General features: G+C 38.0%; 1 protein-coding gene across 1 annotated transcript; it reads left to right on the forward strand.

Annotated features, from left to right (window-relative positions):
- The first annotated feature begins 14,183 nt into the window (after nucleotides 1-14,183).
- Nucleotides 14,184-17,927, forward strand: LOC121950693 (ras association domain-containing protein 10-like). Its single transcript, XM_042496771.1, has one exon. The coding sequence runs from the start codon at nucleotides 14,655-14,657 to the stop codon at nucleotides 16,104-16,106; it is 1,452 nt and encodes a 483-aa protein (XP_042352705.1). The 5' UTR covers nucleotides 14,184-14,654; the 3' UTR covers nucleotides 16,107-17,927.
- Nucleotides 17,928-26,511: the final 8,584 nt, after the last annotated feature.

Genomic DNA, 26,511 nt, shown 5'->3' on the forward strand with positions numbered 1-26,511 from the left:
GCACTGTGACACGCCATAGCATTTAAACGTGCAAAAATGTCCAATAAAACAGTAATCTAGCATGTCGAAAAAATGACCAAGAAAGCAAGGCTATAGTATGGCAAAAATGTCAAAAAATGGCATGTTATAAAAACAGCTGAAAACACTTCAAAACAGCAGAAAATAGCGCACTGTGACACGCCATAGCATTTAAACGTGCAAAAATGTCCAATAAAACAGTAATCTAGCATGTCGAAAAAATGACCAAGAAAGCAAGGCTATAGTATGGCAAAAATGTCAAAAAATGGCATGTTATAAAAACAGCTGAAAACACTTCAAAACAGCAGAAAATAGCGCACTGTGACACGCCATAGCATTTAAACGTGCAAAAATGTCCAATAAAACAGTAATCTAGCATGTCGAAAAAATGACCAAGAAAGCAAGGCTATAGTATGGCAAAAATGTCAAAAAATGGCATGTTATAAAAACAGCTGAAAACACTTCAAAACAGCAGAAAATAGCGCACTGTGACACGCCATAGCATTTAAACGTGCAAAAATGTCCAATAAAACAGTAATCTAGCATGTCGAAAAAATGACCAAGAAAGCAAGGCTATAGTATGGCAAAAATGTCAAAAAATGGCATGTTATAAAAACAGCTGAAAACACTTCAAAACAGCAGAAAATAGCGCACTGTGACACGCCATAGCATTTAAACGTGCAAAAATGTCCAATAAAACAGTAATCTAGCATGTCGAAAAAATGACCAAGAAAGCAAGGCTATAGTATGGCAAAAATGTCAAAAAATGGCATGTTATAAAAACAGCTGAAAACACTTCAAAACAGCAGAAAATAGCGCACTGTGACACGCCATAGCATTTAAACGTGCAAAAATGTCCAATAAAACAGTAATCTAGCATGTCGAAAAAATGACCAAGAAAGCAAGGCTATAGTATGGCAAAAATGTCAAAAAATGGCATGTTATAAAAACAGCTGAAAACACTTCAAAACAGCAGAAAATAGCGCACTGTGACACGCCATAGCATTTAAACGTGCAAAAATGTCCAATAAAACAGTAATCTAGCATGTCGAAAAAATGACCAAGAAAGCAAGGCTATAGTATGGCAAAAATGTCAAAAAATGGCATGTTATAAAAACAGCTGAAAACACTTCAAAACAGCAGAAAATAGCGCACTGTGACACGCCATAGCATTTAAACGTGCAAAAATGTCCAATAAAACAGTAATCTAGCATGTCGAAAAAATGACCAAGAAAGCAAGGCTATAGTATGGCAAAAATGTCAAAAAATGGCATGTTATAAAAACAGCTGAAAACACTTCAAAACAGCAGAAAATAGCGCACTGTGACACGCCATAGCATTTAAACGTGCAAAAATGTCCAATAAAACAGTAATCTAGCATGTCGAAAAAATGACCAAGAAAGCAAGGCTATAGTATGGCAAAAATGTCAAAAAATGGCATGTTATAAAAACAGCTGAAAACACTTCAAAACAGCAGAAAATAGCGCACTGTGACACGCCATAGCATTTAAACGTGCAAAAATGTCCAATAAAACAGTAATCTAGCATGTCGAAAAAATGACCAAGAAAGCAAGGCTATAGTATGGCAAAAATGTCAAAAAATGGCATGTTATAAAAACAGCTGAAAACACTTCAAAACAGCAGAAAATAGCGCACTGTGACACGCCATAGCATTTAAACGTGCAAAAATGTCCAATAAAACAGTAATCTAGCATGTCGAAAAAATGACCAAGAAAGCAAGGCTATAGTATGGCAAAAATGTCAAAAAATGGCATGTTATAAAAACAGCTGAAAACACTTCAAAACAGCAGAAAATAGCGCACTGTGACACGCCATAGCATTTAAACGTGCAAAAATGTCCAATAAAACAGTAATCTAGCATGTCGAAAAAATGACCAAGAAAGCAAGGCTATAGTATGGCAAAAATGTCAAAAAATGGCATGTTATAAAAACAGCTGAAAACACTTCAAAACAGCAGAAAATAGCGCACTGTGACACGCCATAGCATTTAAACGTGCAAAAATGTCCAATAAAACAGTAATCTAGCATGTCGAAAAAATGACCAAGAAAGCAAGGCTATAGTATGGCAAAAATGTCAAAAAATGGCATGTTATAAAAACAGCTGAAAACACTTCAAAACAGCAGAAAATAGCGCACTGTGACACGCCATAGCATTTAAACGTGCAAAAATGTCCAATAAAACAGTAATCTAGCATGTCGAAAAAATGACCAAGAAAGCAAGGCTATAGTATGGCAAAAATGTCAAAAAATGGCATGTTATAAAAACAGCTGAAAACACTTCAAAACAGCAGAAAATAGCGCACTGTGACACGCCATAGCATTTAAACGTGCAAAAATGTCCAATAAAACAGTAATCTAGCATGTCGAAAAAATGACCAAGAAAGCAAGGCTATAGTATGGCAAAAATGTCAAAAAATGGCATGTTATAAAAACAGCTGAAAACACTTCAAAACAGCAGAAAATAGCGCACTGTGACACGCCATAGCATTTAAACGTGCAAAAATGTCCAATAAAACAGTAATCTAGCATGTCGAAAAAATGACCAAGAAAGCAAGGCTATAGTATGGCAAAAATGTCAAAAAATGGCATGTTATAAAAACAGCTGAAAACACTTCAAAACAGCAGAAAATAGCGCACTGTGACACGCCATAGCATTTAAACGTGCAAAAATGTCCAATAAAACAGTAATCTAGCATGTCGAAAAAATGACCAAGAAAGCAAGGCTATAGTATGGCAAAAATGTCAAAAAATGGCATGTTATAAAAACAGCTGAAAACACTTCAAAACAGCAGAAAATAGCGCACTGTGACACGCCATAGCATTTAAACGTGCAAAAATGTCCAATAAAACAGTAATCTAGCATGTCGAAAAAATGACCAAGAAAGCAAGGCTATAGTATGGCAAAAATGTCAAAAAATGGCATGTTATAAAAACAGCTGAAAACACTTCAAAACAGCAGAAAATAGCGCACTGTGACACGCCATAGCATTTAAACGTGCAAAAATGTCCAATAAAACAGTAATCTAGCATGTCGAAAAAATGACCAAGAAAGCAAGGCTATAGTATGGCAAAAATGTCAAAAAATGGCATGTTATAAAAACAGCTGAAAACACTTCAAAACAGCAGAAAATAGCGCACTGTGACACGCCATAGCATTTAAACGTGCAAAAATGTCCAATAAAACAGTAATCTAGCATGTCGAAAAAATGACCAAGAAAGCAAGGCTATAGTATGGCAAAAATGTCAAAAAATGGCATGTTATAAAAACAGCTGAAAACACTTCAAAACAGCAGAAAATAGCGCACTGTGACACGCCATAGCATTTAAACGTGCAAAAATGTCCAATAAAACAGTAATCTAGCATGTCGAAAAAATGACCAAGAAAGCAAGGCTATAGTATGGCAAAAATGTCAAAAAATGGCATGTTATAAAAACAGCTGAAAACACTTCAAAACAGCAGAAAATAGCGCACTGTGACACGCCATAGCATTTAAACGTGCAAAAATGTCCAATAAAACAGTAATCTAGCATGTCGAAAAAATGACCAAGAAAGCAAGGCTATAGTATGGCAAAAATGTCAAAAAATGGCATGTTATAAAAACAGCTGAAAACACTTCAAAACAGCAGAAAATAGCGCACTGTGACACGCCATAGCATTTAAACGTGCAAAAATGTCCAATAAAACAGTAATCTAGCATGTCGAAAAAATGACCAAGAAAGCAAGGCTATAGTATGGCAAAAATGTCAAAAAATGGCATGTTATAAAAACAGCTGAAAACACTTCAAAACAGCAGAAAATAGCGCACTGTGACACGCCATAGCATTTAAACGTGCAAAAATGTCCAATAAAACAGTAATCTAGCATGTCGAAAAAATGACCAAGAAAGCAAGGCTATAGTATGGCAAAAATGTCAAAAAATGGCATGTTATAAAAACAGCTGAAAACACTTCAAAACAGCAGAAAATAGCGCACTGTGACACGCCATAGCATTTAAACGTGCAAAAATGTCCAATAAAACAGTAATCTAGCATGTCGAAAAAATGACCAAGAAAGCAAGGCTATAGTATGGCAAAAATGTCAAAAAATGGCATGTTATAAAAACAGCTGAAAACACTTCAAAACAGCAGAAAATAGCGCACTGTGACACGCCATAGCATTTAAACGTGCAAAAATGTCCAATAAAACAGTAATCTAGCATGTCGAAAAAATGACCAAGAAAGCAAGGCTATAGTATGGCAAAAATGTCAAAAAATGGCATGTTATAAAAACAGCTGAAAACACTTCAAAACAGCAGAAAATAGCGCACTGTGACACGCCATAGCATTTAAACGTGCAAAAATGTCCAATAAAACAGTAATCTAGCATGTCGAAAAAATGACCAAGAAAGCAAGGCTATAGTATGGCAAAAATGTCAAAAAATGGCATGTTATAAAAACAGCTGAAAACACTTCAAAACAGCAGAAAATAGCGCACTGTGACACGCCATAGCATTTAAACGTGCAAAAATGTCCAATAAAACAGTAATCTAGCATGTCGAAAAAATGACCAAGAAAGCAAGGCTATAGTATGGCAAAAATGTCAAAAAATGGCATGTTATAAAAACAGCTGAAAACACTTCAAAACAGCAGAAAATAGCGCACTGTGACACGCCATAGCATTTAAACGTGCAAAAATGTCCAATAAAACAGTAATCTAGCATGTCGAAAAAATGACCAAGAAAGCAAGGCTATAGTATGGCAAAAATGTCAAAAAATGGCATGTTATAAAAACAGCTGAAAACACTTCAAAACAGCAGAAAATAGCGCACTGTGACACGCCATAGCATTTAAACGTGCAAAAATGTCCAATAAAACAGTAATCTAGCATGTCGAAAAAATGACCAAGAAAGCAAGGCTATAGTATGGCAAAAATGTCAAAAAATGGCATGTTATAAAAACAGCTGAAAACACTTCAAAACAGCAGAAAATAGCGCACTGTGACACGCCATAGCATTTAAACGTGCAAAAATGTCCAATAAAACAGTAATCTAGCATGTCGAAAAAATGACCAAGAAAGCAAGGCTATAGTATGGCAAAAATGTCAAAAAATGGCATGTTATAAAAACAGCTGAAAACACTTCAAAACAGCAGAAAATAGCGCACTGTGACACGCCATAGCATTTAAACGTGCAAAAATGTCCAATAAAACAGTAATCTAGCATGTCGAAAAAATGACCAAGAAAGCAAGGCTATAGTATGGCAAAAATGTCAAAAAATGGCATGTTATAAAAACAGCTGAAAACACTTCAAAACAGCAGAAAATAGCGCACTGTGACACGCCATAGCATTTAAACGTGCAAAAATGTCCAATAAAACAGTAATCTAGCATGTCGAAAAAATGACCAAGAAAGCAAGGCTATAGTATGGCAAAAATGTCAAAAAATGGCATGTTATAAAAACAGCTGAAAACACTTCAAAACAGCAGAAAATAGCGCACTGTGACACGCCATAGCATTTAAACGTGCAAAAATGTCCAATAAAACAGTAATCTAGCATGTCGAAAAAATGACCAAGAAAGCAAGGCTATAGTATGGCAAAAATGTCAAAAAATGGCATGTTATAAAAACAGCTGAAAACACTTCAAAACAGCAGAAAATAGCGCACTGTGACACGCCATAGCATTTAAACGTGCAAAAATGTCCAATAAAACAGTAATCTAGCATGTCGAAAAAATGACCAAGAAAGCAAGGCTATAGTATGGCAAAAATGTCAAAAAATGGCATGTTATAAAAACAGCTGAAAACACTTCAAAACAGCAGAAAATAGCGCACTGTGACACGCCATAGCATTTAAACGTGCAAAAATGTCCAATAAAACAGTAATCTAGCATGTCGAAAAAATGACCAAGAAAGCAAGGCTATAGTATGGCAAAAATGTCAAAAAATGGCATGTTATAAAAACAGCTGAAAACACTTCAAAACAGCAGAAAATAGCGCACTGTGACACGCCATAGCATTTAAACGTGCAAAAATGTCCAATAAAACAGTAATCTAGCATGTCGAAAAAATGACCAAGAAAGCAAGGCTATAGTATGGCAAAAATGTCAAAAAATGGCATGTTATAAAAACAGCTGAAAACACTTCAAAACAGCAGAAAATAGCGCACTGTGACACGCCATAGCATTTAAACGTGCAAAAATGTCCAATAAAACAGTAATCTAGCATGTCGAAAAAATGACCAAGAAAGCAAGGCTATAGTATGGCAAAAATGTCAAAAAATGGCATGTTATAAAAACAGCTGAAAACACTTCAAAACAGCAGAAAATAGCGCACTGTGACACGCCATAGCATTTAAACGTGCAAAAATGTCCAATAAAACAGTAATCTAGCATGTCGAAAAAATGACCAAGAAAGCAAGGCTATAGTATGGCAAAAATGTCAAAAAATGGCATGTTATAAAAACAGCTGAAAACACTTCAAAACAGCAGAAAATAGCGCACTGTGACACGCCATAGCATTTAAACGTGCAAAAATGTCCAATAAAACAGTAATCTAGCATGTCGAAAAAATGACCAAGAAAGCAAGGCTATAGTATGGCAAAAATGTCAAAAAATGGCATGTTATAAAAACAGCTGAAAACACTTCAAAACAGCAGAAAATAGCGCACTGTGACACGCCATAGCATTTAAACGTGCAAAAATGTCCAATAAAACAGTAATCTAGCATGTCGAAAAAATGACCAAGAAAGCAAGGCTATAGTATGGCAAAAATGTCAAAAAATGGCATGTTATAAAAACAGCTGAAAACACTTCAAAACAGCAGAAAATAGCGCACTGTGACACGCCATAGCATTTAAACGTGCAAAAATGTCCAATAAAACAGTAATCTAGCATGTCGAAAAAATGACCAAGAAAGCAAGGCTATAGTATGGCAAAAATGTCAAAAAATGGCATGTTATAAAAACAGCTGAAAACACTTCAAAACAGCAGAAAATAGCGCACTGTGACACGCCATAGCATTTAAACGTGCAAAAATGTCCAATAAAACAGTAATCTAGCATGTCGAAAAAATGACCAAGAAAGCAAGGCTATAGTATGGCAAAAATGTCAAAAAATGGCATGTTATAAAAACAGCTGAAAACACTTCAAAACAGCAGAAAATAGCGCACTGTGACACGCCATAGCATTTAAACGTGCAAAAATGTCCAATAAAACAGTAATCTAGCATGTCGAAAAAATGACCAAGAAAGCAAGGCTATAGTATGGCAAAAATGTCAAAAAATGGCATGTTATAAAAACAGCTGAAAACACTTCAAAACAGCAGAAAATAGCGCACTGTGACACGCCATAGCATTTAAACGTGCAAAAATGTCCAATAAAACAGTAATCTAGCATGTCGAAAAAATGACCAAGAAAGCAAGGCTATAGTATGGCAAAAATGTCAAAAAATGGCATGTTATAAAAACAGCTGAAAACACTTCAAAACAGCAGAAAATAGCGCACTGTGACACGCCATAGCATTTAAACGTGCAAAAATGTCCAATAAAACAGTAATCTAGCATGTCGAAAAAATGACCAAGAAAGCAAGGCTATAGTATGGCAAAAATGTCAAAAAATGGCATGTTATAAAAACAGCTGAAAACACTTCAAAACAGCAGAAAATAGCGCACTGTGACACGCCATAGCATTTAAACGTGCAAAAATGTCCAATAAAACAGTAATCTAGCATGTCGAAAAAATGACCAAGAAAGCAAGGCTATAGTATGGCAAAAATGTCAAAAAATGGCATGTTATAAAAACAGCTGAAAACACTTCAAAACAGCAGAAAATAGCGCACTGTGACACGCCATAGCATTTAAACGTGCAAAAATGTCCAATAAAACAGTAATCTAGCATGTCGAAAAAATGACCAAGAAAGCAAGGCTATAGTATGGCAAAAATGTCAAAAAATGGCATGTTATAAAAACAGCTGAAAACACTTCAAAACAGCAGAAAATAGCGCACTGTGACACGCCATAGCATTTAAACGTGCAAAAATGTCCAATAAAACAGTAATCTAGCATGTCGAAAAAATGACCAAGAAAGCAAGGCTATAGTATGGCAAAAATGACAAAAAATGGCATGTTATAAAAACAGCTGAAAACACCTCAAAACAGCAGAAAATAGCAGACTGAGACATGCCATAGCATTTAAAAATGCAAAAATGTCCAAAAACACCATAATTTAGCATGTCGAAAAAAAGACCAAGAAAGCAAGGCTTTAGTATGGCAAAAACGTCAAAAAATGGCATGTTATAAAAACAGCTGAAAACACTTCGAAACAGCATAAAATAGCAGACTGAGACACGCCATAGCATTTAAACGTGCAAAAATGGCCATAAATACAATAATACAGCATGTTGAAAAAATGAGTAAAAAAAGCAAGGCTTTAGTATGGCAAAAATGTCAAAATTTGAGATTTCCATAAAACAGCTGAAAATAGCATGTCTAGGCATGTAATGAATACAGTGTTGATAAAACATCCAAAAACAGTCCAAAAACCAATAAATTAGCATGTTGAAAAAATGACCAAGGAGTAAGGTCATAGTATGGCGAAAAATGTCAAATTTTGACATGCCCCAAAAATGGCTGCAAACAACATATTATAGCCGGTAGAGTCGCTTTATAGTACACAAGTTAAAAAAAATGCAAAAAAAGTCACAATTTAGAATTTCAAAAAAATTGCCAAAAATCTCATGCTATAATATGATGAAAAAAGTCAGATTTTGACATTCCCTGAAAATGGCTGAAAACAACATATTATAGCCTGTAGAGTTGTATAATAGCATACAAAGTTGAAAGAATACCGCCAAAAAAGTCATAATTTAGCATGTCCAGAAATTGGCCAAATATCGCATGCTAAAGTATGCCGAAAAATTTAAAATTTTTAAATGCCCCCAAAATGGCTGAAAACGGCTTATTATAGCCTGCAGAGTCGTGTGCTAGCATACAAAGTGCAAAAATGGCCAAAAAAGTCATAATTTAGCGTGTTGAACATATGGCCAAAATTGCAAAAAATCTCTCTTTGAAATCTCACATTTCCAAAAAAGGTTGAAAACAGCTCATAATATCTCCTAGAGACCCGTTATAGAATAGCTTGTGGGGAAAAAGGGTAAAAAAAAAAAAAAGTAAAAAAAACCTTTTTAATCTATAATGTCAAAACAATGGCTAAAAACCTCACAGCATCGATGTTTTTGACATTTCCAAAAAATGGCTGAAAATGGCTAATTATAGCTCGTAGAGACACTTCATAACATAGCATCTGGAAAAAAGGGTCAAAAAAGGCCAAGAATATCATATATAGTATGTCAAAAAAATGGCCAAAAACTGTATGGTATAGTCTTTTGAAAAATGTCAAATTTTGAAAACAAAAAGGCCAAAAAATGGCTGAAAATAACATATTGCAGCCTGTAAAGACGCGGTATTGTATAGGAAGTCGAAGTTGTATAGAAAGGCTAAAAACTGCATATAATGGCAAAAAAACTCACATTTTGACGTTCCAAATATGGATGAAAACAGCATATTACAGCCCACAGAGATGCCCCATAAAAAAGGTCCAAAATGTCATAATATAGGATGTTTTAAAAATGACCGAAAACTGCATAGTATAGTATGGTGAAAAATCTCAAATTTTGACATGTCCCAAAACTGGCTGAAAACTGCATATTACAGCCTGTGGAGATGTGCCATGGTATAGTATGTGAATAAAAGGCCCAAACGTTATAATATTGCATGCTGAAAAAATGGCTGAAAACCACGTTTAGTATGCTGAAAAAGCTCAAATTTTGACATGTCCCAACAATGGCTGAAAACCACATGTCAAAATATAATATGTTCAAAAAACACCTGAAAACTAGATAAAATACTATGTCAAGATACATCATAGCACAGAAAGTTGAAAAAATGTCCAAAAACATTATAATATTGTATTTGGAAGATATCAAAATATGACAAAAACAGCTGAAAACCACATAATATAAAATAGCATGTCGAGACGTGATAGTATAGTATGTTGAAAAAAACGGCAAAAACATCATGATATAGCATTATAATAATAATATAGCATGTTGAAAAATTGACTTAAAAGTCACAGTATAGTTTGTTGAAAAATGTCAAAATATTTAATATATGTAAAATATTAAAATGCTAAAGTATCATGTTTTGGTCAGATTTTTGATGACATGCTATAATATGAGTTTTTGGTCAGATTTTGGATGACATGCTATAGTATGACATTTTGGTCAATTTTTAATAACAGACTATACTATGACGTTTTGGTTAAATTTTGGATGACATACTACAGTGTAATGTTTTGGTCACATTTTTGATAAATTACTATGGCAAGGCATTTTAGCCAGATTTTTGATGACAAACTATACAAACATAACAATACGTTTATTTTATGCTATTACGTTTTGGTCAAATTTTGAACAACATACAAGTACTCTTGATATTTTTGTCAAATTTTGAATGACATAGTATAGTATGACAATTTGGTCAAATTTTGAATGACATACTATAGGATGAAGTTTTCAGTAAATTTAAATGACATACTATAATGTGACATTTTCAGCACAAATTTTCAATTTTAATTTTAAATGACATATTTTACTATGGGGTTTTGGTCACGCTTTGATCGACATACTAACGACAAAATTTACTTTGACATTCTCATCAAAGTTTGAACAACATACTATACTATGTCATTTTTGCCAAATTTTGAAAGACGTATCATATCAGAACATAAGTTGGTCGTCACCTTTAGCTCCAATTTGGACTTTTCACCCACATGACCTCGGCTCTGATTTCCCTAAAATATTTTTGATATTTTCTTTACCTTCATGTCCTAAACTTTGAGCGTTAACTTTTCTAGCATCGCATGTGCAATGTGTGGAACTGCGACAGAATGATAAATAAAATAAAGAAAATAAAGAACAATGTAAAATTCAATTGTTGTTTTGTTTTTGTTTCCTTGTTTATTTCATTTTTCCTTTCAAGCAAATCCTGAAAAAACAAATGCCTTGGTTTTGACAGAAAAACCAAAAAACAAAGGCTTTTTAGTTTTCCAGGTGGAATTAAATAATTAAATGAACAGATGATACACAAACCCTTTTTTCATGAGATTTTTACAACATACCATGACTTTTTATTATATTCCGAACAACCTTATACTATCACATATTTATCATTTTTAACAACATTCTTTTCTTTTGTTGTGATATTTTAAACCACATATTATACTTGACTTGACTGTTTTATATTTTGTATATCATAAGATACTACAACTTTTTTTTCATATTTTGAGCCAAATATTGTACTATGACTTTTTTTGTAAAATATTTTGAATGACATGCTAAGCTATTATTTATTATTTATACTGTACACTTTTTCAGACATACGATACTATAAGTGTATTTTGATCTACTATTGTATAAATTTGTTTCACCACAACACTAGCATCCTCTACATGGTGACTTTTTCTGCGGGTGCATTTAACCTTCACATTTCAATTCACAGTATGTACGTTTGAAGTAACAATCATGGATACACAAAAAGTTATTGAAGTAATTGAAAAAAGTACAGTAAAATAGATGAAATCATCGGAATTCAAGTCAAGTGTTCATGGAAGGAAGGAAAAATTATTAAACGGGAGGAAAATATATTGCACATGCTTTTTAATCGCTGGGTTTGGGAAAAAAATAAATATTTTCAAGCCCAAAGGTTCCAATGATTCCTATCATGTAATTTCCTTTATGAACACCAGAGAGAGCCATAATCAAAGCATTTAACACGCAGCACCACCAAACCTCTATACATCTATTCATGATGAGATTAAAGCAACACTTTCATGCACACATTTGCATGAATAGCCCAAAAAATGCACAATCATTATCATTATCACATCTCAGTATATGTCATGGATTCCACCTTTGCAAAACACTACATCGCGTTTTCAATCATAAAAGTGCAAAAACCTCATCTAACATTTACATTTACCATCAAATAACAACAGAACTTTTTTGTGGCAGTACATGTTTGGGTTAGTCCGACTTGCCTTGTGGTCACATGCATTGTGGTAACACTGGAAGTACCAAACCCTGGATGACCAATAAGAAGTCTGCAGGTCAGACGCAAGTGATGACCTCACAGGAAATGGGATCAAAGATTAGAAAAACCTTCTGTTATCTCACATCCCAGACGCAGTACCAACAATCCTCTTTACTCAGATCTATTGTGTTTGCAATGCATGCTCTGAACGTGGGCACACATGCTGCTGTGAGCAACATGGAGTGTTTGTGTCTGATATGTTTCCACACATACATGCGCGCACACACCCCCACACACACACACACACATTCCCAGATGCTTTTCTGCGCAGTTATTTTACCAACAAATGTGTCCTGATGCATCCCTCTGAGCTAAGGCTAAAGTACAAAAACTCATGGACTAATGGTAGCTGGTGGGGATGAACACTTGCTATTAATGTAATACTCACACACACCAAAACACTCACTGTGGAAAAAATCCTTTTATGAGTCTAAGCTACCATATTGTGGCCTGAAATAGTTGAAAGAGCAGATTATGGGGTCAGACATTATACCAGCAGCCCGCAGTGTAATAGATGGATTTCGCTCTGCTTTATGATCAATCCAGCTGAGCTCTGTTCAGCTGTGTGGGGATTATGAAGATGAAACTGTATAACAATGCATACTGCAGTGCAACACTGCTGAGTAAGAGCTTCATCTGTGTTTTAGCTTTACTCTGTGGTTCTTCTTGGCTTGTAACCTGGACTCATTAGATCTACTTTTGTGCGACATAATCCACATAACTGCAGCCAAAAAAAAGGCTAAATTAAAAATGACTACTGAGAAAAATGAGATTTGTAAGCAACTGAATATAAATTTTATTTATAAATACAGGGGGGAAACCACACCTTTAAGAACAAGCTTTATTATACAGAGGTTATTATACAGAGGCTTATTCTGTGGCAAGGCACAGCATCCTTTACCTCTTGTGCTGTCCTTTCCAATTCTTGATCTTTTTTACAAAACTCGTGCTCAATGACAAAAGATCCTCTGGAGTATAAGTATAATGTAGAATATAACGTAAATAACCCAGTGCCTCAAAATTACACTTCACATTAGTTCAGTTCATAAACTTTCTTACTTTGTGTCCAGTGCTGGAAGGATTACTTTTAAAATGTGATAGATTACAGACAACAAGTTACGCTGTTAAAATGTGATGTTACATAACTATGTCAATTGCTTCATCAAAGTGATGTAAGTTATTACATTTGAATACTTTTTGTTTTAAATAGGGCAAAGCTGCAAAGACCTAAAAATAAAAGGGCAAAAACACTGCACTTAAATTTGTCTCAATGCCTTCAAATATCAGAAAAAAATTCTTGATCCTTAAGGAGAAACTGTGGTTCCTTACAGTTGCTCTGATGCCAGCATAGAGAATTATCCAAAGTAAATAAGTACAAGAGCAAGTATATAAAATATAAGTATAAAAACAGATACATTTAAGGAAAACAATTAGCACAGTCTATAAGTATTTAAAAATAAAGCATGTATAGTATAGTTTTATAGTTTAGTTATAGTAGTTTGCTGTTCCCGTGCTGTCCAAAAATATGCTATAATATAATAATATAACATATTCAACATGCATACTGTTTTACTAAAAAAACCTTATAATTTTTTATAAGGGGATATGTAATCCTTTTGTAATCACCAACATTTCATTACTATCTTTATTTTAATTTCATTTGTTTTCCCAGAAAGTGTGACTGATTACAGTTACATTTATTTTGTAATTTAATGACTGTAACTAGTTACATGCAACTAGTTACTCCCTAACACTGTTCAAGACAATCTACTTTTGCAACTATTGTTGATACAAATCCAGACACTGATTACTGACCTCAAAAACACCACACACTGTCATGCATGTGTAAATACAGAAGTCAGGCCATAAGTGTGTACATGGCAGAGATTATGAAGGATTTAAAAGGAGTCAAACCTCGACAAAAACTACTGCAGGTTTGTTTCAACATCTGAGTCCAGGTTTCCCTATGTAGGAGGAGTGTGTGTGTGTGTGTGTGTGTGTGTGTGTGTGTGAGAGAGAGAGAGAGAGAGAGACAGAGAGGAGGAGTGGGGGGGCGTGTCCCAGCCGTTACAGCACCCTCCTGTTTGTCCCGCATTCAGCAGAGAGAGCAGCCTGTCCTCATGCAAGGACGCCCCTCTCCTCTCCGGAGCAGCGCGCGGGGCTGAGCTCAATCTGCCCGGGAGAGAGAGATGATGTCCCGGCAGGCAGACCGGGAACAGATGACTGGGAAAATATGAATGGATTTATTTTTTTGAGGACGACTCTGACTTTCCTACAAAGCGTTACAAGGTTATGTTTTTTTGACTGAGCGTGTTTAAGGCGACGAGAGCGCAGAGGCTTTGCTTCTGGGTGCATGTTTTGCTTCAGTTTTTTCCCAAATGAAGTTTTAACTCAACTTTAAATGTAGCGAGAAAATATAAGGACTACTTTCTTTAACTTTGTGAGTTTCCACAAACAGACTGAGGTTGCAGAAACTTTTTTCTCTCGTTGAGATGGAGCCGGAGGAGGGGAAGATCTCTGTGTGGGTCTGCCGGGAGGAGAAGCTTGTCTCTGGGCTGACGAAGCGAACCACCTGCGCCGACGTGGTCAAAGTCCTGCTGGAGGATCAGAACCTGCAGCAGGGCGCCTCGGCGGCGATGCTGTCCGGCTCCCCGCAGTCCTACTGCGTGGTGGAGAAGTGGAGAGGCTTCGAGAGGATTTTGCCCAACAAGACCAAAATCCTCAGGCTGTGGAGCGCCTGGGGGGACGAGCAGGAGAATGTCCGCTTCGTCCTGGTGAAGAACGAGGCTTCGCTGCCAAACAACGGGCCCCGCAGCGCCGAGGCCCGGGTGGTCCAGAGCAAGGAGAGCGGCGGCCCGGGCGGAGTGCTGAAGGGCACTGCCAGGACTTGCTGGACCGCCGCTGCCGCTGCAGCCAATTTGTCCCAGGAGAAACAGAGGCGCATAGTCAGGAAGGCTTTCAGGAAGTTGGATAAGATGAACAAAAAGAAAGAGCAGGCTGTTTCTAAAGATAAGGGCTCCGTGGAGAAGATGGAGACGCTGGTTCACTTGGTGATCTCCCAGGACCACACGATCCGCCAGCAGATCCAGAGGATCAAGGAGCTGGACCGGGAGATCGAGCGGTACGAAGCCAAAGTGCACTTCGACCGCATCAAGAGACACGGGGTGAACTATGTGCAGGACACATACATGGTGGACTCCTCCACGGAGGCTCCCGCATCTTCGGACTGTAAGCGCAAAGCAGAGCGGCAGGACGCGCGGTGCACAGCGGAGGCGGTGGCGCAGTTCGAGGAGTACGCGCGCCAGTGTGAGGAGGTGGTGCGGCTGCAGGAGGAGCTGACGGAGCGCGAGGCGCTCGTGGAAAGCATCACGGGGGAGATCCAGGAGGAGCTCAACCGGCGGTGGATGAAGCGGCGGCGGGAGGGGAGGGAGGAGAGAGGAGCGGAGGCGGCGAAGGACACAGACAGCCTCGCGGAGGAGATGTGCCTGGCAGCGTCTGACGCTCCAGCTGTGGAACCAGATGTGGAGAGTTTGTCTGAGAACGAGTGCGCGCTGGAGGAGATGAGGATCAAAACGCAGTTGGACACCAGTCTGTACATCGGCCTGCGGCTGAAGACAGACCTTGACGCCATCAGGGGGGACTTGGACCTGAGTCTGGCACTCTGGGAGACCAGGGAGAGTGAACTGCTGGACCTACTGGCCAAAGTCGAGACCATGGAGCTAGAGCAGGTGAACAGCACACTGGCTGATGATGGGAAGGCAGAGCTGGGCGCAGTGAGCGCTGAGGCTGAGCCGGAGTCAGCAGAGAAGAGCAGCGTTTGGGTGGAGCAGGCCAGAGGTCTGTCCAAGGCCTGCAACACAAACGATGAAGACTCGGACACAGGTCTGAGCTCCATGCACAGCCAGGACTCGGATAACCCACCTGTGTGCGAGTCCCTCGTATAGACTCACTTTGTTTGGAAGCATGTTGGACTTTTATGCATTTCAAAGCCACAAACTCAGGGGCAGAGAATCAGTGTTGGCAATACTGGGGTCGAGTCTTCCCTCCCCATAATGCACCTCAGTCTGGACACTGTAATTCTATAGCAATAATTCCTATATGTAGTTGCACAATAAGCTAGGAGGGACAGCATGCTTAGAGAGGTTTGATAGGCCATGCTGCTCCATAGCTGACCTTTGACTTCCATGAGAGTCAAAAAAAGTACCACTTATTAAGAGAACTAGCCTAGAGGAGTATTATAATAAGCCACTTGTAATCTGTAGTCTTCAGCAAGAAACTAACTTTAAGGTAAACATGATCACAGGTTTACAAAGAGTTAATCACAGCTTGCTTTTGTCAGGATACAGTCTGACTTTTTGCTGAGGCGACTGAGAGGTAAGGTAGAGTGTTGTACTCTGTAAGTGTGCCTAATGGACACAAACAGACAGGTTTCCTTTAAAAGGTCATCATCAAGTGTACCGTAATGCACAGTAAACATTAAACCTACAGTCCGGTCAGCGTGCTATGGAAGCTCTTTCAGTCAAACAAATGCATGATCAACCTGGGTTCAGCGTCACCTCAGCCTCTTCAAAATAAGACGGAAATTTAAAGTAAATTGTAGCCGGTTAAAAGTGACTTCTTGTCTTGTCTGTATTTGGAAAAAATGAACACTGCACAACTTGTGGACTGAAGCTGAAACACTCACTTTCTGCTGGCTAAGCAGAGTAGATCTTTTGATATTGTCCTGTAATAGTGTCAGTCTTTTAAGCACAAAACGTCCTATTTATTTAACAATATGTCCTGTACTGGTCAACTTTCAGGTTGGATTTAAAATGCAATATCTGATTCCTAATTTTTATTATTATTTTTTTGGGCATAGTAGCTCTTTTGTGGCTGTTTCATTGTGCCCCTTTAAAACAAGACAAAGTCAAAAGCTGTGTGCATTTCAGGCAAGCAGAGGGTGATTTTTTGCTCAGATTCTTTACTCTGAAGAATTAAAGAACCCCGAAGAGAACAAAAAAACAACAAAAAAAAAAAAAAAATAGAGAATAGTTGAAATTTAAGCAGCACAGACAGAGATATTCTGATTTTTAGTTACTAGTTTGGGTCAAACTCCAAAAAAACAAATGTTAGATTTCTTGCCAACTGTTCTGGTGGTGGCTTGCTTTCCCCGAAAATCAACTTTAACAGATATGAAAAGATTCACGTTTACATCGTGCTTCAAGTCAAGGAATTATTTCCTCTATCGAAGGAACGTTTCATCAGAGGGTGCAAGTTATGGTGCGAGTAAAAACGAACATAACAGGACTACAAATTCGAGCCTACACATTAGATCTACATTAATACTGTATGAAAAGCCAGCAAGGTGAAAAACACATTATATTAGAATTTATGTTTTCAGCTTCCTTGGCTTTTCATATTTAACTAACTTGATGCAGTTATTCTCATGTCCAGTGTAACAAAAAATGTAACATTTATTTAAAACATGCCCTTTCATGTAAGTCTTTACATTGTTGCCAGGCCTGTGCATTTTTAAGCTCCCGTTTTGAATGGTGTCATATTATTAAATAGCTGTTCGTAGTGGTTATCAGCAGAGGTGAGGACTCGAGGCACAATTTGATGCCTTTAGGCTTCACTTTTACAAAATCAAACAAGACTTGCAATTGACTTGGATGTTACGTATGACTTGTAACTTGACATGGACTTGAATCTTTTGACTTGAAAATACTTGATACCTGTAACTGTAAAATGTCATTACTCTGTTGTGAAAATGGTATTAGACTTGTTAAGGTCTCAAAACTCAACGTTTAGGACTTGGGACTTAACTTAGAACTTGACTTGAGACATACCTGTGACTTGTAAAACAAACAATATCTTGGTCCCACTGTTATCAGCGTCATAGATATGGATTAGAGGGCTGCTGCTACACCAGCCAGTGTGTTTAGGTTGTTGTTATCAACTTAATAAATGTCCAAACATCACGTGTCTTTACATTTCAACAACGCCGTGGTTAACGTGTGGTTATGTTTAGGCACATAAAACACATGGTTATAGTTAGAAAAACATCATGTTTTGCCCCCCCCCCCCCCAAAAAAAAACTTTTGGTGGCACAAAGCCCCTGGAAACGCCTCAGTGTGTCACTACCGAACAACTGCCTTGTGTGTTATTCTCAGACAGTGGTCTACAGCTTGGCAGGCATCTCGCCTAGATGTCAAGCCATCAACCATTCCCTCCACCTCCTGCTGACAAAGCCAGCTCATATACATCGCAAGAAACACGTCCGTTTGACAGCTTCTAAACTATACGCTGATAACGAAGACTTTATCTATAATGCTGATAACCACTACAAACGTCTTGTTCATTAGAGTGATAATGTTCCAGCCAGGTGATTTGAGGCCATCTGTGAGTACAAACACCTATGAAATTGGATTCTAAGTTGCTTTTGTGAGAAATGACCCTATTTAGTAATCCCACAGTCCCTGTATCTCTGAACACTGTGACATTAAGTGAACTATTTTAAGCTTCAGTTCACTTTTTACATCCTGGAAAAAAAAAAGTTGCTGCAGAGCAGCATTAGCTGTGCTTCCTGGTACGCTCTTCCAGGTGCTGCATAAACAACAAGCAACAGAAAATTATATAGAAACTACCACAATACATTATTTTGAGATCAACATTTTACTAAATCTCTGTATTTTTGTCAGGCTGTTGTGATGTCAAATCTTACATGCTTTTTTAACTGTAAAATGAATGAATAACCTTGAAACAACTAGAAGAGACCGATGATGCTGTTTCTGTGGAGTTAGCTGTTCACTGTATCCAAATACCAAAATGACCTGTGTGTGGCTAATTTATGTGATCAGGGATAGTTTGGGCCTCTCAGTCCATGACATCCAGCCTGTTTTGTCAAGATAAATATCAACTACTCTGAGGCTACAGCAAGCGTTCTCAGATGCACTGTGGCTGCATCATAATGCCAGTCAGCACATTATTACACGACTGTTTGTGTTGAAATAAAACGCAGAACCTATCCTGCTTGTAGTGTGGCTTTATTTGGCATGTTTGACGTGTCTGAAAGCATTTTTATGTGCAAGCAGCTCAGTGTTTTTACACCACAGTTAAGAGACGACTCCCCCCTTCGGCTAAACCTCTTTTCCACACATAGTTTTGCGTTTCATGTGTGGTTTTTGAACAGAAAGATAGTATGCATACCTCTAGGCCGCAGTGCATGACAGTGAAAGGCATGTGTGAATCTGTGGTTTTTGTAAAGTGCATATTGCTCTGCTCCTGTTATTCTGTCACACTCGTCATGCATAGTTATGCTTAATTGCTGCTTCCTGATCGCTCTTGCATGAACTCCTGCATTAATTATGACAGGATGAAACAGAGACCTGGATGTAGAGAGCAAAGCTGTACAGTTCAAGTTACCATTTAGTAACACATACCTCCACATATGCCTCCCATACACAACACATTTCCATGATTTTTCCAAAACTTTCAATGAGTTTTACTAGTTCCATTACTTCTCAAGTCTTGGATAATGTGACCGGTAATTCTATGATTTTTCAGTTTTTTTTTGTTTTGTGTTTCATTACTGTGGGAACCCTGAAAAGGTACAATCCTAAACCTAAAACTCCCAAACAAAATAGGAAAATCTGGAGAAAAGGGATGTAACAAAACTGGCAGCTCTCCCCTACAGAGCCTCCTGGCAAGAAATTTAGGGGTTAAGCTTTAGACAAAATAGCAGCAACAGGTAACATTAGCTAAGTATTGATAAATCTAACAACAGCAATATTATTTCAACAGGTAAATGACAATTAACACAGATAAATAAAAAAAACATCCATACTGGCCCAACAGGTAAACAGTATGTTAACAAAGTTTAACAGCAGCAATATTAATTACTCAGCTTGACAAAGACACACATTATTGTCTTTACAAAATGTTTCATCAACATAAAAGCGCATCCATTAATGGCAGCAAACAGAGATTAGTGGCTTCTCAGCCTTTACTTACCCCAGGTGGACTAATTGGCTGCAGGTTCCCAAATTCCACCAGCCAATGGCACAAGATAAGGGAGGGTTCAGGCCCACGGATCCTGAGCAGCAGAACAGCACAAATTAGTTACACATTCACCAATGGGGGAACATAAAACCACTGTTGGAGCCAAAACAAAGTCACTAAAATGCTGTTCTAAGGACGATTATTCCTAGTACTAGGTACCTAGATCTATGAAAAAGGTCCTCTGGTCCGAAAGCACCTGTCAAACCTACTAGACCATGAGAATTCCAGACATGTCTTCTAACAAAGGTTATAATTTTGTGCATGTTTTCCTTGTTCTTTGATGCACATCTCTGATGATTATACCACACCCTGGTGTTCTGAGGCACGTTTGGCATGTGTAGCGTTATCTACAGAGCCTGTTCATGAAATAAGCTTTAGATCTACATCCACAGTGGAAATGCTCTCATGAGTGCAGAGAAAAAGGCTCCAACGCAGCAAGTGTTTACCCAACAAGCTGTGAGTATTATAAGCATCAGTGGGGGAATCCCTAAAAAGTGTGTGCCTGTTAGTTGAAATCCACACACAGGAGGGTAAGTGTTGTCTTGAAAAATGCAGTAAGAACAAGGAAAATCTAAATATATGTGTGCTCAATGTGGAATACTTGCAGTTGAAACATTTGAAGTAGCCAAAATACTAAAATAATTTGTGGTTTAAGTTGACTTGGCAACCAAAAACTGTAACTGAAAGAAGTAACAATCGTTAAGGTTAAGTCATTCAGTTGAAGTTCAAGCACCAAAAGGAGTTCAAGTTGTCCAAGTGTAGTGAAGTTTAACTTAAGTGGATATTCGGAAAGATATTAGTGTCAAGTGAATAAATTAAAAAAAGTTGTCAGTTGTCAAAAGCTACTAAAGGCAAAATTTTCATGCACTGGATACTGGAAATTTGCATTCCAAAGTAATTAAAATAGCTGAAATACTGAAAAAGTTGAAGTCAAAACATACTTAATGAAACAAGTTTAAATGGAAGCTATTTGAAGTGCTGACATGATTTGAAGTTTCTGTTAAAGCGTCAACACTGAATTAAGCTGAAGAGTTGATTTGAAGGGTAAGATAGGAAAGCCTCAGCGTTAAAGGGGGAGAGAGAGGGACAGACATGCAGCAAAGAGCCTGCGGTTGCTGCAGCAAAGACAGCCTTTGAACATGGGGAACTCGCTTTACTGGGTGAACTACTGGGCGACCTAACTTTGGCATTTTTTCAACCTGGACCCTCCTTTCCCATGTTATGTCGAAATGACTATTGAAATGACAATTTTTGAAACTGGTCCAGTATTTAGTGCAACTGCTGCAGCAAAACAGGTTGAGATGCAATCACTGAGGGCGTGACCGCGCATCAACTTACGTTCACTAAAAGCACTTGATTTTGGCACTGATGTGCTCAGATTGTTATTATAAGTGTCTGACAAGTTATGGAAAGGATCTCTACGAGAGACTTTTTTTTTGGAGTAAGTTTCCTTTTGTTTGACTAGTAACAGCTCACAGATTGCCATCGTCAAACCCATCAGACTCCATTTGAAAAAAAAAACAAAACAGTCATTTAAGCATGTATAGAGCCAGCATATTTTCACATCTGCCTGGGGAAATTAAGGGTGTATTTCAACAATCACAGAGTTGGTGATTGTTGGAACATGAACCAAAGTTTTGTTTTATTTTGTTTCTGTGTGTCTTACAATAATAAAAATAACTTGGCAATTGACAATTTGGGGCTGTTATCCTCTAAGTTTAGAAAGTTTCCTAATGCCATGCAACACTGTCAGCTGCTACAGGACTATTGTTAACTTATGTCTCCTTGTAGACTTGTCTCTCTTGCTGTTGGAGAAGCACTGGCATAACCATAATCGTAATCATCCAGATTTCAACTCCTTAATATCAAACATGTTTAAAAAATGTTGACCTGAAATATGTCATAAGACTATAATTTCAGGGGTCAGGTAACCCTGATAGAAAAAACAAAAACAAAAACAAGAAAACCCAAAACAAAACAACAAATATTTCACTATTCCCTACATATTTTCATTTAATGAATATAGTAATAGCATATGGTATGTTTTACATGGCTGCTGCAGCAACACAGGAAATATCTGAGCGTCTCCAAAACTTTTATATTATCATGTGGAGGTAAGACGTTTCTCCCTGAGGGACCGTCTGACAGCTCAGTCGCCTGCCAGCCTGCTGGTCTCTGTCTCATTTAAATGTGTCACTCTATATGCCTGCTGTCATCTGATACCATCCATTTCATTCCTACACCGACTGGTTTTTAAATCAGTCTCGGTTCCTGTTCACCTTTTATTGAATTCATCGGTGGCTACATCAGCTGTACTGGCTGCTGACTTTGTCCAGTTAGGACTGAAAGTACAAATGTTTGAGTGATTCACGCCTGCAGTTGACACCAACTTTCTCCTGTGTCTTTAGTAGCAGATTGCGGTTCAGTTACACTCTCAGTTTCATTTGATGGGCTCCTCATTCTCTTCTCTGCTTTCCTCACCCTTCTTTTTTGACCTAACAGCCTCTACAAGCAACAGGTTCTCAGAGTTTGACAATCGGGAGGCAAATAACGTCAAAATGACCATTGATTGTCTTCAGATGCTGAGAAAGCCTTAGATGTCAGTATCAATACAGGTCAGTGGTCCTCAAGAATTTGCTAACTTTCTTGAGAGGTGGGGGTGGGGGTAAGCTTGTACGTAAACTGTTTTTCTTTTCTAGACTCAAGTCTCACTCCCACTGTAATGCAGAAAGCAGCACACTTGAATTACAACTGCAAAGGTCAAACTTTTGCACAGTGAGCTCTAAAGGGCACAGGGAAAACAATTCAGGTAAAAACTAAAATGCAAAAGATAATATTCCACTCAACATCTGTCTTAGACAGTCAAACACAGCTTAGATTCATGTCATTTACAATGGATACAATCTGTTTTCACTGAGGAAAAACATGAAAAAACACCAATCGAAACTTTGAAACCACAAATACAGCAGAAGAGTTTTGCTCATTATGTTCCAACCACAAATTATTTTCTCTGTGAAAAACTGCAAATCTCAAAATAAACTATTGTACAAGAGAGCAAACATGCTATTATATAAAAGGCTTAACTATTCTTACTGTATATGGCCACTAGGTGTGTGTGTGTTTGACCTCTTAGTGTCATGCTTGGCATAGGCAGTGTGAGACTATTCATTTTACTCAAAACACTGGAATTTATGTAACTTGACGTTCAGGCTGCAGGGAATACTTAAAACTGTGTGTGTATGTGTGTGTGTGAGGCTGAATAAACAAAGACAAACAGGGATAGATAGACTGGAAGAGCGAGCGATATGGTTAGATTATGCAACCTTGTTAGAGTATTTTTTTGTGTGTGTTGGACCCCCTGGTGTTGTGTTTGGCAGAAACAGTGCGAGGTGGTATAAGGGCCAGTTAGCAGCAGATGTGCACAGCTACCAAAAACACTACAGTTTATATAACCAGACCTGAAAACACATGCTGTATGTGTGTTTCAACATCAGTTGACTTAGCCAACAGCTTATGTACATGCATACTATTTATAGGAGTACAATAATGTGTGAGCACTGATGTGCTTTGTGTGCACTTCACAATAATGTAAGAATTCAAGCGCCATCCAGTCATTTTCGCGTGGACTGTCATGTCCACATGAAACGCAACAGGGTGGCATCAGGCTGAAAAAGTGATGGTAATGACATAATTGAAGGAGCACGAGGGAGCCTATAGGGTGTGCGGCTCGAACAAACTCAGGACTTTCATACGAGAGTGAGGTGTCCGCTTACTGTCTGAATGTGATGTTTTGTTTCTACACTTTATCGAGTGCCTCCTTGCCCTAATCCTAACCATCCATGCCAGCATGTGCATTTGTTGAAGCCTCACCATTGTTTGCCATGTCCTTATGTTTGACTAAACATAAACACATGCAGCGCCATCCCACCACGTGCTTGTTTTGACGGTTGCGGCATCCCGTAGCAGAAAGAGCAGATGCAAAAGGATACTCAAAGCGTAATATGTAGACGCTGAAGTCCCTAACCCTGCAAAGCAGGAATATGTGACAACTTGGGATGAGAACATGTAGCTTAAATAATGCATTTATACAATTTTCCATTAGTGTGGTTAAAATTATTTATACAAAGTTAAGTAACAGGGGTACTTCTCTTCATTCATGTCTGCTATGGAAAAATTAACCCATTAATCAACATACCTAAGCAAGGACATAACATACATCAGATAGGTCAAATTATGAAAGACGATGCTATAATCCCATTTACGGAGAGTTGAACAAAATTCAATTTCTTTTCTCTCTTTTTTGAAATGAAAAGCTATTATCACAAAAATAACCTCAAAATGAACCTATAAAGTTTGCCATGCACATCTGGATCACAGACTAAAACATTTGCAAATGAGAGGGAGATGGTTTTAGGCATGTATAAACTTCTTCTTTTGGTCTACAATAGCAATATTACAGACACAGAAAAGATGGGAGCAAGACAATCCCACTTGACCAGGGCAGAATTTAGAGGAATATTTGGGGTAATACGGTTGGAAAATTCTGCACAGGCCATACATCACCTGCTTTAGACTTAAAAAGACATATCAAACCTTCTCATGTTTGCATTGTTGCTAAAAGGTGGGCACCCTTGCTCTTAACCCTTTATCTATGTGTTCCTTTGTGTGTGTCTGGGTGATTACAGAGGCAGGGAAGTGCAAGAAAAATGCAACATTTTTACTGAACTGAAAAAACGGTAAAAAAGAACAAACGGCTAAAATAAATTAGTTTTGCTGAGTGCTTCAGGCTGAGGAGATGAATACATGAACAGCTGTCCTGCTTGGATGAAAGAGGTGGTGTGTGAATGTGTGTGAGCATGTGCAGTAGAGTTAATCCCTGACGAGAGCTTGCAGACAGGACGATGTGTGTGTGTGTGTGTGTGTGTGTGTGTGTGTGTGTAGTGTCTGTGATCCGGGTGAGATGGGTTCTCTAGAGGTTTATGTGCCCTCCAAATCACACACACAGCTGGCATCATTGGCATTATTTATTAACAATACCAGCATTTCATCATCGGGATGGATTAGAAACTCGGAATAGACATGGGACGTTCTGGTGGCTCAGCTCTTCAGCGCTCCATTTCTGCTCATCTAAGTTAACCCAGTGAACTCTCTGTTCATGTCACAACAGATGTGACGGGTGGAGGGAGGGCGGAGGGACATCTGATGTTGTGCACTCACACTTCGGACAGTTGATCATCATCAAATTTGAGATTTAAAGGAAACAAGAACGATACAGCAGTGCAATAATTTGCCATTTTAAGCTGTGTGTGTGTTGCCAGCGCTCAGGGACAGCCGTCGGTCACACAGCTGGTGACAGATTAATTTTTGGTTTTGGATATTTAAAACACCTCATCAAGAGTTCATCCACAGTTAAAATGAAACCCTACAGGACCTTTAAAGGGATTTATTTAGACTGCACCAGACAGACGTGGGGATATTCTGTTGATTTTCTGTAGCCTGGTTAACATCGTGTGTTATGTGTTTCAGCAGCTTTGTGCCAGCAGCGATCAGCCGCTGTGATAAGAGTGAAACCTACACCTAACCTTCCTGCTGAGTCCCTACGTGGCTTCTATCATCTTACCGAAGTACACGCAGGATTTGGGAGATCAACTTGTTGGTCAACTGCTTGTAAAGGGACAAGTTTAGTACATAGACAACAAAAAATGTCTTTCCTCTGTAGATCTTTAAATCCAATCTATGGAAATCCAAGAGTGACAATACCTAATACTGAAAATACAACTGAAATAATTATATAATAATTATAATAATTTGTAAGGGTACCATATAATGCATACATTTCACATGCAGAATTCTGTCCCTAATATGAAAATGACGGGCTGTAAAAATATTGCATGAGGTAGTAAATGGGAGTGACATATGCACAAACATCGCCAGTTTCCTCTGAGTCAGCTCTGCTGATTTTGGCCTAAATTTATGCTTTTATGTCAATTTTGCAAGTGTTGGTGGTGCTTTTTGTGGTAACCTTCAGATGGTTGTAGCATGTGGCTGTGAAACACTAATCATAACAAGGTAATCAGGTCACCAGTCTGCAGACTCTCCTCCTGCTGGCTTCTGCAAATGTCAAAATCAGTAAAGCTGTGCGCACAACTATAGACACAACCCCTTAAAAGATGGGCGAGCACTTACTGTCTATCTATGTTTGTATTTTTTAAACAGAAAACGCACATTTCATATCATGATATTTACTAAAAATGACATACAAAATAGACAACAGCAAGAAGTTGTTATGAGCAATGGACATTTACCTGA

This window comes from Plectropomus leopardus, chromosome 11 (genome assembly GCF_008729295.1).
Source record: "Plectropomus leopardus isolate mb chromosome 11, YSFRI_Pleo_2.0, whole genome shotgun sequence".
In the NCBI taxonomy this organism is placed as follows: domain Eukaryota; kingdom Metazoa; phylum Chordata; class Actinopteri; order Perciformes; family Serranidae; genus Plectropomus; species Plectropomus leopardus.